This window comes from Amblyomma mixtum, chromosome 10 (assembly GCF_055824585.1).
Source record: "Amblyomma mixtum isolate Tamu chromosome 10, ASM5582458v1, whole genome shotgun sequence".
NCBI lineage: Eukaryota > Metazoa > Arthropoda > Arachnida > Ixodida > Ixodidae > Amblyomma > Amblyomma mixtum.
The window spans coordinates 158,526,434-158,543,520 of record NC_143021.1 but is presented as its reverse complement, the minus strand read 5'-3'; the positions used below and the strand labels follow the sequence as shown (position 1 = coordinate 158,543,520).

The 17,087-nt window shown below is 46.5% G+C and overlaps 1 protein-coding gene across 1 annotated transcript in view; it reads right to left on the bottom strand.

Moving 5' to 3' along the window:
* Positions 1 to 15,599, bottom strand: part of LOC149327489 (nose resistant to fluoxetine protein 6-like) — a 59,136-nt gene extending 43,537 nt beyond the window's left edge. Inside the window, exons 1-3 of the mRNA XM_089564895.1 lie at positions 15,238 to 15,599; positions 13,602 to 13,609; positions 7,907 to 8,118 (exon numbers count right to left, since the gene is read on the bottom strand). Of these exons, the coding sequence (XP_089421021.1) occupies positions 7,907 to 8,118; positions 13,602 to 13,609; positions 15,238 to 15,599 (582 nt within the window). The remainder of the gene's footprint in view (positions 1 to 7,906; positions 8,119 to 13,601; positions 13,610 to 15,237) is intronic.
* Positions 15,600 to 17,087: the final 1,488 nt, after the last annotated feature.

The window sequence follows — 17,087 nt, the reverse complement described above, 5'->3', positions numbered from 1 at the left end:
TGTCGAAAAAGCTCCTACTGGCGGCAAATTATTGGATTTTGCAGCTTCAGCATAAAGACAGAGTGGAAATGTTTGTCAAGAGCTCTTCATAATTCTGGATGCCACAATATTTTTCGCTGGTAACTAATGTTAATTTGGCTATCACTGCCGAAAGAGAAAGAAAACCGTCATCGCATTATGACATATCTTTCCGTTTTGTGTGAGTTTTCTGCGCCTTTTCTAACAAGTGAAAGATTAGTGAATCGATGGTTTGATTACGCCGGTGAAGCTGGTCAGTTTCGCTTTGGTAGGACACCTGCCAGTAATGAGTTGTACTAGGAGTAATAAACATTACTAATTTTGTGTGTTACTCGGGCGGCCTTCCACTGCACGGGATCCCGCTAACGAAGCCGTTTTCCTGGCTTGGCGAATGAGTTGGCGCTGCAAAGACAGCTCTGAATGGGCCAACTTGGTCTCCCAATGCTCTTAGCTAATTTCTGTTTTGTCATAGAGTTCAGTTGTGCTGGCCAGTTCCAGACCATGTAGAAGAGAGTAGACGCCTCTCCACAGGCCTGGCACTCGCCTGTAGGATATTTGTCCGGCCAAATCTTTTGCGTATCGCGCGAGGTTGGGGAACGTCCGGGCCATTAAGTTTCTCGAAATTGTGGCTTCTTCTCTAGTGAGGGCTTTGTGCGGAGGGGCAAACTTCTAGTGACTGAATCAATGACAGTCGATAATCGCTCCGTACGTTTGGGGGATGGTGACTTCTGGGCCGGCGGTGACGGGGCTCGGAAAGCGCGACCTCGAGCTGTCCAGTCGCCCGCATCTTTATCCGTGGTGCCCTTGTGAGCCGGGATCCACAGGATGATTTTGCAGGAGTAAGTACTGATGAGGCAGGGGTTTGCGCTTTTGCGATTTGTGCTTTTATTTTTTTTTGGATCAAATGAGAAAACTCCATCCGAACCTGAGCGAAGCCCAAACGGATGGCTGGTTGCTGCCGGTCACGTGATGCAACGTCACCGGTCACGTGACAGTAACTCCCTGGATAATGGATAACACTACGGTTGTACCACGTGTCCACCTCAAATCAGAACATATCACGTCGCGCTCTTAACATTACGCTACACGCAACATAAATACACCCTAAAGTAGAAGATTGGAAAACCGCCGCCATAGCTCAGTTGCTAGAGCTCCGCACGCGGAGGCCGTGGATTCGGATCCCAGCAGCGGCATGCGGTTTTAGTGCGTTAGCACATATTGTGGTATTTACTAAGGTAATCGCTAATAGAGTCAGGACAACCTTGGACTTCAGTCAACCAAATGATCAGGCAGGCTTTCGTAAAGGATACTCGACAATAGACCACATTCACACTATCAATCAGGTGATAGAGAAATGCGCAGAATATAACCAACCCCTATATATAGCCTTCATTGATGACTATGAAAGCTATGGAAAGAAAAATGATAGGTGTAACGTTAAGAGATCGGAAGAGGGCGGAGTGGGTGAAAGAACAAACGCGGGTTAATGATATCCTAGTTGAAATCAAGAGGAAGAAATGGGTTTGGGCAGGGCACGTAATGCGAAGGCAAGATAACCGCTGCTCCTTAAGGGTAACGGAGTGGATTCCAAGAGCAGGCAAGCGTAGCAGGGGGCGGCACAAAGTTCGGTGGGTGGATGAGGTTAAGAAGTTTGCGGGGATACAGTGGCCGCAACTGGCAAAGGACAGGGTTAATCGGAGAGAATGGGAGAGGCTTTTACCCTGCAGTGGGTGTAGTCAGGCTGATGATGATGATTACGAGAAAGCATTTGACTCAGTGGAAACCTCAGCTGTCATGGCGGCATTGCGGAATCAGGGTGTGGAAGAGTGTTATGTGAATATAATGGAAGATATTTATAATGACTGCACAGCTACTATAGTTCTCATTAAAGTCAGCAATAAAATTCCAATACGGAAAGGTGTCAGGCAGGAAAACAGGATCTCGCCAATGCTCTTCACTGCCTACTTACAGGAGGTATTCCGGGGCCTGAAATGGGAAGAGTTGGGGATAAGAGTTCATGGAGAGTACCTGAGTAATTTGCGATTCACTGATGGCATTGCCTTGCTAATCCACTCAGGACAAGAACTGCAAAGCATGATCAGTGAGTTAGACAGGCAGAGCAGAACGGTGTGGCTAGGAATTAACATGCAGAAAACCAAAGTAATGTTCAACAGCCTAGCAAGGGAACAGCAGTTCGCCATTGGTAGCGAGGTGCTGGAAGTAGTAAGAGAATATGTCTTCTTAGGGCAGGTAGTGGCCGCAGATCCAGATCATGAGAGGGAAATAACTAGAAGAATAAGAATGGGGTGGAGCGCATATGCCAGGTTCTCTCAGATCATGAATGGTAGTTTACCAATATCCCTCAAAAGAAAAGTACACAACAGCTGTATCTTACCGCGGTACTCACCTATGGGGCAGAAACAACGCAGCTAGCTATGGAAAGAAAAATGATAGGTGTAACGTTAAGAGATCGGAAGAGGGCGGAGTGGGTGCGGGAACAAACGCGGGTTAATGATATCAAATCAAGAGGAAGAAATGGGCTTGGGCAGGGCATGTAATGCAAAGGCAAGATAACCGCTGGTTCTTAAGGGTAACGGAGTGGATTCCGAGAGAAGGCAAACGTAGCAGGGGGCGGAAGAAAGTTAGGTGGGCGGATGAGATTAAGAAGTTTGCGGGGATACGGTGGCCGCAACTGGCGAATGGCAGGGTTAATTGGAGAGACATGGGAGAGGCCTTTGCCCTGCAGTGGGTGTAGTCAGGCTGATGATGATGATGAGGACATGTTATGGGAACTCCCCTCATTTAACCCTTGTGTGTGTGCGTCTGTTTGTCTGAAGCTTGCTTTGTGGCAGGGTGCTCACCTGCCGACTTAGTTGTGGGCAACCTGCTCTGGTGTGTTTATGTATATATGTGCACACCTAGCAACCTGTCAACCGTGGCAGATGGCAGTTCAATTAATCGCGAGTAGAGCGAGAGAGAGAGAGAGATATGGACGGAAAGGTAGGGAGGTTAACCAGGCGTTGCCGAGTAGGGCGATGCGATAGATTACGCGGGAACAGCCACCTGGGATTCAGCGCGAGCAACGTAACTCCCACGATGTCAGCACCTGCCATAGCAGCGCATGGCTTTACTGCTGCACCAGGAATGGTATAACGAGTCTCAGGGATATATGAATGTAAAGTACGGAATCGCCAATTCTGCCTACATGGGCATTAACGCATATCCCTATCTGAACAGCTGCACTACGCGAACCCTGGATACGGAACTCCGGTGAAAAACCGAAATGCTAGCTCACCTATTTCGCATTCGGCTTTTGTGCGCAAATCGACCATCATGTTTTGCACTAGTTTCTTACGAAGTAATTTTCAGCGGTAAAGTGTTTACACCTTATCGCTTTTTGTACTATTCATTTCCCCTTAATGAACATCATTCAACAAAAATGCATTCCCCTACGCTTTGCTTTGTTTTGAATGGCCTTCTTAATATGCTCGCTTAATATGTATGTCAGGAGGAGTCCCTCATTCGACCACCCGTTGTCTGCTGAATAGATTAACGAGGGCCGCGGTTCTGGCAGTCTTGAATAACACAGTGCGAATATGCGAAAAAGTTTGCATAGTGAATCGAATAACCTCCTATTTTATTGGCGTAACTAAAAAGAAGATATACGATTTTCTACCCAAAATTACGCTATTTAATTCGCTATTTCATTCGCCGAAACGAATCAAATAGTGCATGTTCAAAATGATTCGAAATGAACCAAACAGGGTCTCAAGGTTTCGAAAAGTTATTAATTTGCATGAAGTTCGAATCGGGCGTGCAGTAATTTTCTCACACATGCTCACACATGGGTTCGAGGTTTCAGTGACGCGGGCGACATCAGCTAAGTTCCGCAGACCCGACTTTGGTGCCTGATGGTTCGCCATGGTGCGTAAGGAGGTCCGACTCCTCTGATCCACTCAAAGGTGATGCTATTCGTTGTCGTCATGAGTTGCAAAAGGCAATTTCTTATCATGTGTAAACTTACGGGCATAACAGGGTTATTGCACTGACTCCGTGTCGCGTTTTCCTTATTGGAGATAATGTTGCGTCTTCTTGCGGATGTATATATATAACTTCACATGTTGCACAAGTAGCAAATTTGGTGCTTCGATTCGCTATGTATTAGGTTTTTAACAACAATATTCGATACTGTTTGGAAAAGTGCTATTCGCACCCCGCTAGTCTTGATGTCGTAGGTAACATAAGCAGGTTTTCGCACAGCGACCTTTCGTTCACGTTCCAGGTGGCAGTCGCGGTAGTCCGCCGCTATATGCGAGGGTGGCGCTGGCGAACTCTCCCAAGCGTTACAAGCAACATACAAAGTAGAATTCCGGGCAGATCGCTTGGTTGGGCTCAGTACGCGACATACGATGATCGTGTCCTCGGGTCCCACTGGCGGCATGTCTTTTTTTTTTTGTGCGTTGGTGCTAGAGCTTCTATTCAGCCGCTTAGCGTTTTTCTGTGAGAACCATTTCTGTACCCCCACAGGGTTGTGGGCAACCTGCCCTAGGTGCTCTCCCCTCCCCCACGTGGCAGGTGGGCCACCTAGGTCACGTGACCTTTCGACGTCATCGCAACCTGCCCGCTGGATTATGACCAATCTAAACACAATGCAATCAAGGCGGAAAGCTGGGCTAGTTGGTGTGTCATCGTTAATTAAAAGACTAGGGCATAAAACTAGTACAAAGACATAGAAGGAGACAGGACGAGCGCTAAACATAAACTGAGGATTTACTGCGACAAACAAATACATAAAAACACTTCGGTGGCACATGCGCACACTGGGTTGAAACGAGCACAAACTAATCAAAATGTGGCAAACTGCTTCTGAGATACATTTCTTCTTCTTTGCCGTGACCAGAAAAGAAGAAATGTATCTCAGAAGCAGTTTGCCACATTTTGATTAGTTTGTGCTCGTTTTAACCCAGTGTGCGCATGTGCCACAGAAGTGTTTTTATGTACCTGTTTGTCGTAATAAATCTTCAGTTGATGTTTAGCGCTTGCCCTGTCTCCTTCTATGTCTTTGTCCTAGTTTTGTGCTCTAGTCTTTTAATTAACCTTGACACAATGATAGGTGCCAGCTAAGTTTCTTATTGGTACTGAGAGGCTGCTCGGAAGGAGTATCGCAAGCCCTACTGGTGCCAGCGCCTGCCAGTGCAGGGCAGGGGCGGATCGCTTAACAGCTGCACCTCGGCGCCAGGAGTGGTATGAGGATCCCCAGCGATTTGTGAATGTAAGGTCATACTCCGGAGGCAAAGTCTGACCATGAAAATCCGAACCTCGAAACGAAACCGAAATGTTAGAGCACCTAATTTGCATTTGTCCTAACCGTACAAAATCGTCCACCATGTTTTTTTCTTTCTTATCAGCTTTTTTCAGTCATGAAGTGATCACATTGCTCGTTTCCCATCCTACAATATCGGAAGTTAAGAAAAAACATTGACTCACGCTTGCCTTGATGTTGAAGAACATTGTCTTATTCTTTGTTTCATAGCTAATCTTTCATTTCCCTGCGCCTGTCTGCTCGAAAAACAGGATTTTTCACCTAAGACTTTACATAATTTCTAAAAATAGGCTTTTTGAGTTAGGATACTGCTTTTTTTCTGGCATAGCACTGCCAGTGGTCTAGTTCATGATAACACAGCTAATACGTGCTAACTAGCAGGTTCGTCAACTAATATTGAATGTTTAACTTTTAACTACTACTGTTAGGCTCCTTAATTATAGAGAGGCGTGTAGCCCACCGTAAGTGACATCCATATCAGTTTTAAAAATTTAGAAAACGCGGTTACCCTCGGCGCAGCGGCCCAAGAAATTTTGGCTACGTCGTATCAAAACACATGAGCTTTCGAGAACCTTTCAGGCAAGGCAACCCATCTAGTGCAAGTAACTCGTCGAAATAGTCAAAATTTGTGGGGCAGCAGAGCCGTGCTTAACTGCGTATTCGAAATTCTATGAAATTATGTGGATATTGCTTGCGGTGGGCTACATGACTCTCAATAATTAAGGAACCTAACACTAACAGTCCGAAATTTAACAAATTCAATATTAGTTAACCAGCCTGCTAGTTAGCAAATATTAGCTGTATTTTTACCAACAAGACCACTGACAATGCTGTGCCGAAAAGAAGCACTTTTAAAAATTGTGTAAAGTTATAGGGGAAACAACTTGTATGTACACACATCCTGTGTAAGTTCACACATTACTACATATAAATGAACACCTAATTCTTCGCAGGCAAAGGTTTCGCAAGCAAGACGCCAGTGCTGCCCTTGAACATCGGGGTTCAAGGTTGCGCGAGAGAGTTATACGCGTGTGGGAAATTGGCGCCATTTGTGTGCATTGCAGAAACGCATTACCAGGAAGTCGGGACAAGCCCTTCTAGTTCCCTTGGACGCCGCCACGTGGCGATTGGCTTTAAACATTAAAAAATAGCACACTGACATCATCCGTGACGTAAGAAAGGAAAAGATTGATTGAGTGGCTGCACTGAAGCGCTAAATGACGCTAGGATTAGCAGCAATGGCGGGGCGCTGTACGGAATTCTTGGCAGCTACCAGCGGCCAGTATTTAGGTTAATACGGAATCGGTGCTGGCCGTATGCGGCTGTGATGTACGCAGCCCCGTCACCCGTGGCACTACGAGCTGGCGTAGTTTTGTTCAACCTGCCCGCTTGGGTCCTACTGGTGGTCGGCAGTGCCAGTGTGATGAGCATCCGACCAGGAAGTCTCCTCTGCACGGTATTCGAAACAAGGTTCTGGAGCTTCTGGGTACGTCCGGATCTGTCTTCGGCATGGTACACCCCCGCAGCGATGACTTATGGACCTTGCGCCTCTCTGCTAAAGAATCTGCCGAAGCAGTGTTATTTTGGCCCACATTTGTCAGAATGCCATTTGGCCAAGATCCTACTCAACACCGATTGATCAGGTTCCGCGTGGTATTGAGTCGAGGTTTGGCTTTGACTCGACCGCTGATCCAGACAGGGCCTTGTAATAGTGCTTTTTCTTAATGAAACTTGAGATATAGCCTACATCTGGTCCTGTATCAGTGAGGCAGTTTCTATGTTTCGCCTACACCGGCGATGGAGTAGCGTACAGAAACTTACTCCCCTACATGTTATTTTGTTGGGGCCATGGCCTAACTATGACAATATTTGCTCGAACGAAATCGACTTCTGAAATGCACATTACGCTTTTCGCGCACTGTTCTGCATCGATAAGTACCACATCGAGACCTCACGAATCGCCTAAAGCTCTCGCTCAGCCGGCTGTTCAGAGGCCCTCAGCTAATGAATTGCTTCACAGGTCTCCATCGTCTATTGCTCTGCAGTAACTACGTGCACCACAACGCATATCTCTAACCGATACACCCACTGAAATAGTTAACGAGCACACAATTCTTGGCGTAACATTTTCTACTCATATCAAATTTCACACCATGGTATTGAAGTGACAACTCCAATTCAAAAACAAATAATCGAATTTTTTTAGTCTAAATGAAGACGGCCTTAACGATTTTCTATGTTCAATATGTTCGCGAAAAAATAATGCTCACTATTTTTGTCTGTAGTATTTTCTGTTAATGCTATTCGTAATCTTTGTGTCGATTCCGCTACTGACATTTGTGGTAAAAAAAAAAAGTTTTGACTGTTTCTGCGTCTGCAGGATTAAATCATTGTGACATCCTCTACGCTGCTGCCTTGTACGGGCCCCAGGCACTCACAAACTACTTGTGAATGATTCTTTCGCCGGGCGACCCCCAACGATATGTTGGAAATAAAACATCTATTTAAGTACACCGATGAGAGTCAAGCCGCTACGCAGCGTGATCAAGTAGCATGCAGTCTCACCGTCGGATGCATGACGCTCAAGACGGTCTCAAGAGATTCCCCAAAAGCCGTAGAATTCTTCATGTACAACACTAGGTTGCAGTATTGGCCGTGCGAAAGGTCGTTGCCGTAGTTGTCCTTGACGACGGTCTCAATGCACTCATCAAAGGCTCCCAAATCTGAGCGCGACCCTTGGAGCAGTCCTGTCGGGTATTTTCCCGTCGCATCCAGCACTGCAGACAAACAACAATGGGCAGGAGGTGTTTAGATAGGAGCGGATAGCTCCAGCGAAATACACTGCCGGTAGTAAAACACGTTGCGGGGCTAGATGGTGATGCATTTTCTTTTCTTCAGATTTAAACAGCGCTAACTTTTCAGACAATACACAGATAGACATGACAGGACGGGCGCTGACTCCAACTATGTTTATTGACACGTATTTTTGTTGAACATATAAGGAAGACCACAGTCAGCGCACGCGCATCTACGACTGCAGGAAAGGAAAAAAGGAAGGAAAGTTTTTTTTTACCGAATGATGACAGCAAAAGTATATTAAGACGAGCAGACTGCATTTCGTCCCCTATTTTTAAGCAAAGTGAATTCGCTGGTATGTGCGAAGACAGAGGTGGTGCTGACACACATGTCGGCTCTCGCCTTGATAAAAGACTTTCGCCTCAATAATATATATGTATAAATTATACACATATCTATATGTATGTTAATGTATATGTAAATATATATGTATAAATATGAAGAAAAGAAAAAAAAACACTGCCGATAGTATTAGCAAAGCGAAAGATACGCATTCAACATCTACTTTTTTATCGCCGGCTTTTAGTGCGCCATTTTCGGTCTTTTTTTTTGCCCGCTCGAGGTATGTGGTAATTTGGCTGTGACAGATGTGGTACTCTGATATAGCCAGATGCATCCGCTCCCAGGCGTGCCTGGTACTAAGCAGTGATGATAGGTGGAGGAAGGTGGCTCAGTTAATAACACTGTCTTAACTGTATAACCTTCCACTTCGATATGATGTACTGTGCTTTCGACCAACGGCCAAGTATCACAGCGTTAAGCCCTTAACTAGTGCACATTTTGTTCGGTGCAGCACAAGATGAACCGGTTGCGCACTCGCTGTACTGGCCCAGTTCCCTCATCCGCATGCCTCTTCCTCCCCAGGGTAGGAATGCCCCACCACAGGAAGGCTGAGATCAAAATAAAAAAAGCATATTGCCCATAGCTAAGTCGCCATCGTTGTTTTCACAAGAGTATAAGTTTGTAGAAAGTTGCTGGCTCGGCAGCACGGTCACCCTTGTAAGAGCTCCACCCTCGTGCGGAGGCCAGTTTGGGCAACCGCATACGAAGTGGAGGTTCTTACCCAGATCGTGACGAATAGTGTACTTCCTCTATGCCATGAATTTGCCCAAACGTTCGTTGGATACTGCGGCTATTTCCACTCCTATAGTCGGGCCTGGCGTGGCGTCATCATTGAGTTAATCATTTCGCGAGCCAGTTAACGCCGCCCACTCTTCATGCCCTGAGGTCAACCGCGGCTGAACTTTTTTAGTGGGAAAGTATTACTTATCGGGGTCAAACCCAACCACGAATCTTGTGGCTTTCGTGACCTTGAGGATGAACAAATACGATAAACCATTGCCGCGACAAGGTTTCGAAACCACGGCGGCGCGAACCGATGAGCTTCGCTGACCACACTCCACGAGCGCACTATGCTATGGCTGCAGTCGACCGCATGTCATGTTAGCCCTTTCAGGCGCCATTTTTGTTTTGACTGAAATCAACTACTTTTTTTTCCTAAGTAGTATATTCAGGCCTCAAGAAAAAGATTCTGTTAGTTTTCGAACCTGAAAGACCAGCAGGTAAGTTATTACAACGATGTGGAGAATACCGTACAAAGTGTTAGATTTGTTAGAAATAGTAACATCGAAATGTTCTCGTAAGTCAGGTAAACACCCTAGGTATCGTGGAATCACATTGTGTTTCGAAGATTCACATTACGCTCGAAATCGGGCAAAGACAATCGATGTTTTCACTCGCGGCAAAATCTGCACAAAACTGCAGACCAAGTGCTACCTGGCTCAGTCTTATGCGGAATATTATTTACTGCATTCGCTACATGGCACAAAAAACCAATTTATTTGCAAAAAGAAGGGTGCTCAATTTGAGTGAAATAACGAAATCACCGTTAAGTGCTCCAGTTTCTCAGAAAAAGCTGTAAGTTTGACGCTTACGCAATTGTGTACAAAGAGCTTGAAAGGGTTACACTTCAACACGCTCTAGCACTGTGCGTTGCGCATCGTCATCAAATTCCATTTGCGACGCGAACAGATCAGATCAGCTTAACCTCGATCAGAGCTTAACCTGAGTCTGATATCGTCGCCAGACGTGCCGACGACCCATCAAAGCAAAACGGTGAGCCAACCAAGATAAACACTTGCTTTCGCACGTCCACTCGGCTTAACTACGATAGAACGCTACCACTTTTTATTGCAAGGACTTTAAATAGAAGTAACCACTCAGCTTTCTTTATCACCGCAGTTCTTGTAGCCTGCATAGGATTTAAAGAATATGGCATTCAAAGAATGACATCTCATAATTAAACGATTTAAAGATCAAATATTTTTTTTTACTTTTTGTATGAAGTATACTCTAGCAGTTTATTCATCCTAAGCCTATTATTGGACGTAGAGTGTGCAGATGGGGAAATCTATAGTTGCTTTCGCATTCACCATTATTAATTAGCCCAAACTTCTACTTGAGAGCTTTGAACACTTCTTCCAGACACCAAGTGAATAGCAATTTATAGGACAGGGCGTCGCACCCTGAAACATCTTTTGATCAGCACTTTTATGCACAATTTATGAAGTACTGTGCATTCTGAGTGTATACTTAACTGCAGACATTTTCTAGCGAATTCACCTTCAGCTTCACGACGCTTTCGTCGCACAGCACCGTCATAACCACAGCTTTTTCTGCAGAACGATCTGTTTTTGCAGAGAAAGTGGTTATAGCTTCGGTTTCCATGCTGCCATGGAAATTGTCTATCGATGATGGCCTTCTTTTGGTCTTCCTTTGAATAGGCTTCCTCTGGACACAAAGTTTCTCCTCACAACTTTCAGGATTCCTCCCTACTTTAGTGCTTTCTCAGTCAGCTCCATCGTAAGTTTTCTGACGCCGCTTATCCTTCGTTCCGAGAACAGTTTTGATACTTTTTTGAACCGTACATTGTTTTTTTTACATATCTTCATATTAAGGCTCAGGGCTGCCTTTTTTTCCCAGATTTCATTTTTTTTCTGCGATAGCTTGCCAGCGTCCTGCTCTTCCTATCGCGCACAGTCAAATTCGTCTACACTTCCCCGTACAATGTGCTCGTCTTCTTGAGCTATGACGACGCAGTGTGTCTCTGTGTGTGTGTGTGTTTGGTTTGGTTTATGGGGTTTAACGTCCCAAAGCGACTAAGGCTTTGAGAGACGCCGTAGTGAAGGGCTCCGGAAATTTCGACCACCTGGGGCTCTTTAACGTGCACTGACATCGCACAGTACACGGGCATCTGGAATTTCTCCTCCAAAGAAATTCAGCCGCCGCGGCCAGGATCGAACCCGCGTCTTTCGGGTCAACAGCCGAGCACCATAACCACTAAGCCACCGCGGCGGAGGCGGCGCGCGCGCGCGCGCGCGCGTGCGTGCGTGCGTGTGTGTGCGTGCGTGCGTGCGTGCGTGCGTGTGTGTGCGTGTGTGCGTGCGTGCGTGCGTGCGTGCGCGTGTGTGCGTGTGTGTGCGTGTGTGTGTGTGTGCGTGTGTGTGTGTGTGCGTGCGTGCGTGCGTGCGTGTGTGTGTGCGTGCGTGCGCGCGCGCGCGTGTGTGTGCGCGTGTGTGTGTGTGTGTGCGTGCGTGTGTGTGCGTGCGTGCGCGCGCGTGTGTGTGTGTGCGCGCGCGTGTGTGTGTGTGCGTGTTTGTGTGCGTGGGTGTGTGTGTGTGCGTGCGTGTGTGTGTGTGCATGTGTGTGTGTGTGTCTGCGTGCGCGCGCGCGTGTGTGCGTGTGTGTGCGTGCGCGCGCGTGTGTGTGCGTGCGTGCGCGTGTGTATGTGTGCGTGTGTGCGTGCGTGCGTGCGTGCGCGCGCGCGCGCGCGTGTGTGTGTGTGTGTGTGTGTAGAACAACTGCAAGCTTCCCCTCAGTGCTAGTGCTGTTTTCTTGTACTGGGTGGCAACTTTCGCTGTCATCTTCTCGAATACGGGTTAGTTTTATGCAGGACGGCTGTGTCCACGCCCAACGTTTCCGAATCTTGTACAGTGCAGTACTTCGAAAACAATCTGAAGGAAGTTTCAGTTTCGGTCTCTTCAATCGGGCACTACTACTCCACCAGTGGTTTTCTTTTCCTTAAGTGAGGCATAGCTCTTCGACCAGAGGAACGCCAAGTATTCTGCAACACTAGAGTACACCTGCCGGCGCAAGCAAACGCGCTTGTTCTGCCACTGGAAGGGCTGGCAGGCAGCCAGCCACAGACGGCAATAAGTATGCGTTGTAATCATCGTACGGGAGATTTTGCCTTGCGTAATACACAGCACGATATTTTTCTTTCTGTGTTCAATCCGGCGAAGGACGAACCTTTTGACTAGGTATGTTATGTTATTTGCACTGACCGCACCACTCGAACGTTGCGAAATCACGGCGTACTGGGAAGGGTTACGTATAATAAATATGACATGCGACACTTTCAGCGCACCGACGGGAATACCTCGTGCCAATATACAGGGTGTCCCAGCTAAGTTGGACCAAGATTTTAAAAAAAAACTAAGCGTTCTAGAGAGCTGAAATCACGTGAATGCTGTTAGGGTTTATCTAAAATTACAGCACAATTTTTTCGCGCCTTCTAATTTAGTAATTAGAAGAGATAAATAAATTGACTTCTTAAATATAGCTTGAAACGTTCAGGCTTCATTAGGAAAGTTGTGGAGCTCCACAAATATTGTCCAGACCAGGAACTTCCAACGAGACAGACTTAGCGTGGCCGTTTTTATTCGGGAAAAACGAAAGCCCGCGGAGTTTAAAAAATAGCACGTGACAGCGCGCTCCGTGCGCCCGGATGCGCCGCGATTACAGCGCTCTCATCCGTGCTTTGTAAAAAGCATCACTCGCTTCGCGCCTTTCGTGCTGCCCAAGACAGGGCTTCGCGTTGCGCTTGGCTCCCAGATAAGCGCCAGTGGGCACGGGCGGCAGTTAAGAGAAAGCGCGGCTTCCGTTTTTCATCGTGATTCACACAACGTTTTCAAGCTTGTTATATGCGTCTTTGCTTGGTGGAATCTTGCTCCCAAGTTCAAACTCATGAGATTGCCATCGTTTCTCCGCATGGATTCTGCTAACGTGAGAGCGCAATTATCGCCGCAGAAACGAGAGCCGCGCTTTCTCTCAACTGCCGCCCGTGTCCACTGGCGCTTATCTTGGAACCAAGCACAACGCGAAGCTCTCTCTTGGGCAGAACGACAGGCGCGAAGCTAGTGATGTTTTTTACCAAGCACGGACGAGAGCGCTGTAATCGCGGTGCGTCCGGGCGCACGAAGCGCGCTGTCACGTTGTATTTTTTAAACTCCACGGGCTTTCGTTTTTCTCGAATAAAAACGGTCACGCTAAGTCTATCTCGTTGGAAGTGCCTGGGTTGGACAACATTCGTGGAGCTCCACAACTTTCCTATTGACGCTTGAACGTTTCAAGCTATATTTAAAAAAGTTAATTTATTTTTCTCGACTAACTATTCAAATAGAGCGAGCGAAAACTGGTACTGTAAATTTAGATGAACCCTAACAACATCCATGGGATTTCAGTTCTGAAGAACGCTCAGTTTTTTTATAAATCTTGGTCCAAGTTAGCTGGGACACCCCGTATATGCTGAAAAAAAGAAAGTAACAAAGCAATTCAATTGCTACGCTCGACAGTTAAGAGCGCCAGGTGTCTATGCGAGGGTACCCCGGGAAGCGCGTAGTAGAGAGGGGTCGCATTAAATTGAAATAAATAAGATGCTTGTTGCATGGCTTATGGTGGCTTTCATTCCAAAGCTCTCTTTTGCAACCGCATACAGCCATGGTAAAGTTAGCAGTGTTACATGTTATCATGACCTGCTTCTTTATCGTGAGGAGGATTATGTGCAGCTCCTTTATCTCAGTAGTCACTGCGCTCGGCTGCTGACCCGAAAGACGCGGGTTCGATCCCGGCCGCGGCAACCGAATTTCGATCAAGGAGAAATCGTGTGCTGTGCTATGTCAGTGCGCGTTAAGGAACCCCAGGTGGTTGAAATTTCCGGAGCCCTCCACTACGGCGTCCCTCACAGCCTGACTCGCTTCGGGACGTTAAACCCCAATAAACCAAACCAAACCTCTATCTCCAATTATGCCGGCCCTTCAGAAGCCGCCGTGGCGATACTCGAGCAGGCCTTCTCATCCCACTGCCGTAGGTAGTATTTTATTTTTCGAGCATGGTAAAAACATTTATTTAAAACTAATGACGTGACCATGCCCCCAGATGATATACGCGTATTTTGTCAAAAATATTCTTCATAAAAAAATAAAGAGCAACCGCGATGCCGGTTTCTTCTGGCCGAGATTGCCAATCAGGATAAAGATCACTGGTGTATTTAGCTTCTCCAGCATTCTGAGAGAAAAAATTAGAGAATTGGAAAATTGTATAGTACTGTTATAGAGATATTGAAGGTACTGGTCTATTCTTCTGATTAGTAGAAAAATCTTTTTTTAAGTCTTTCCATCGATCGCATCGAACTGCCATAGACAACCAATGTGGAACGCTTTTGACGGTAACGAAAACATTAACAGAAGAAAATGCAAGACTGCCGTCGTGTAATCGTCGGATATATTTATTGTTATAGTGAAATCTTACAGTATATGAAAAAATTGCTTTCATGATAGTCGCCCGCTCAAAAATGTGTCCGTCTAGAATTGTTGGGTATGCATGTGCTAGCGCCGCCTATACTGTAATGAGGATGCAGTCAGTTTTTGCGCAAAAATAATTACATTTAATATTATACATTACCGCATGAATAGTACATAACACTTCTGAGAACAAGGTTTGCGCTTCGGAGGAGGAGAGAGACAAACATTAACGAATACAGGAGAGGTCTGTCTGGTTACTAAGCAAAATAGAGGCCAATATTTCTGCACAGTACGCTAAGTATAAATTCAGAAGCAGTGTGTAGAGTTTCGGTACTCAAGCACTATAAGATATCAGCGCATCATAACTATGACTGGGGCCTCAATGACTTTTGGTTGCGCATTGTGAGAACACTAGGCAGTCTTTAAGTAATCAACATTACAATGTGTTACGGCTGCAACGCCCACGGCTCGAGGTTCTGGAAACCGCGCATGGTCCGGAGCAGGGCAACACTGCACTCGGGTCGGATCTCCGCGCCTAAGAGCCTGGTCCGTAGTGACACCGGTATGCTGGCCATGCCGCAGGCCACAACGTCCCGCACAGCTTGTGCGTAATCCACGTTCTCCACTTCTTCCGAGGACACTGCACTTGTTGTCCCAACGAATGAGACCGACTCCTGGCTTTCCATGTGGGCCACTGTTGTATTTCCGGCTGTAGACAGCTGAGCAATGGCGACCGGCAACATCACACACATAGCCACGAGCACAGACTTTACGCCTGAAGGGATGTTGCCGCCTCTTTTCGTCGAGAGCAGTGAACACATTGTAGACAACGTTTCTCAATAGGTGCGCTGAAAGGGAATGATTTTGTGACGCCTATTCTGACGCGTACTCATGCAGAGTCGGAGTGAAATGAGTATGGGAACGTCAACCCAGTTTCATTTTTTTGTGTGTGTGTGTGTGTGTGTGTGTTTGTGTCGAAGCAGCAGTTGCCTGCTGTAGAAATCACCTTGTAGCACCCGGGTTCGCTCCTGAGGGACTTCTGCTTCCTGAGGGTGCCTTTCGATGTAGCAGCTTCTCAACGTTCCCGTCGCCTGTCGAAGAAAATTTGATGTTGGTATGCCGGTTCAAGGAAAGTTTCGGTACCAGCACATGTACAAAAAGGCCCCTACTCGGGTTAAGCCGCAGTTGTTTCTTCTGGAGTCGCTGCGAGACGTTAAAGACTGCCGCCGACAATATCAAACAGCCAGTGACTGAAAACACGAATCACTGAAAAAAGTGACTGCAAACACGATCAAGAACTCCGAAATGCAACGTTTCTGCGCATTCAAGTACCCAACCGCACAGTACACGCACTGATCACTGGATCAAGAATGAATGAGAAAGCCACTGACGGCTGTGTTCTACGGTACGCTTATGCCGTTTCGTAACAGCAGTAAAGTCAAGCGCTGACGAAGAACGAAGCGAAAGGCGCGCGTCCAACGACATGAAGGCACGACTATGCGCTCATCAATAAGCTAAGCAAGCAGGACCTTGCCGTTACTCGTCTGCTTATCATATTCGATCTGTACCTCGGGCCTCGCCTCGGGATTTTGCTTTTTTTTATACCGCGTTCTTGCCCGCAAGGCCAGTCAGTTCACGCTTTCTCCCAGAGCCATGCCATTATGAGATTCAGTGGGCTGAGTCGCTTTCGAATTAAGTGTTTGCACACAGGCATCTTGTTTTTTTTTGAAGACCAAACAGTGGTAATGTTACTTTTCTCGGTAAAAGTAATGATGACGCTTTTGTTATTGGTCATGCTGTATCCTTCTGCCAAAGAAATGGCTTTCACACTACTGCGTGTACACAAAATAGCAACTATATACGGACACAGTTACTAAACCATGGTCGTCATTTACTATTACGAGGACTAGTTCTTCACTCCAAATGACCTCGAGTAAGTGACTGAATAAAAAAAAACCATTTCACTGAAGAATAGACCGGTATGTGTGGGCAAAGTTAGAGCTAAAGCGTGCTATTTGGTTAGTTACTGAATCCCGCGGCATGTTGGGTTTTCGGTCTCATGGGTTTAGTACTACTCCTGTGCGTCTGGCACAGCAAACCGCCTCCGGTTTTCGATATTCGTTCATAACTGCTCTAATCCTGCTCCTTACTCTTCATAGTTGCCACTGGTAATCCTTGGTATTCATTACATCTGGTAGTAAAGTATATTTTCACATGTTTATAATTAGGGACACCATAGAAAGTATTGCCCTGCTTAAAGCGTTTTTGGGCATCTAACTCAACTACCTGAATTTTCACCATGCTTAAAT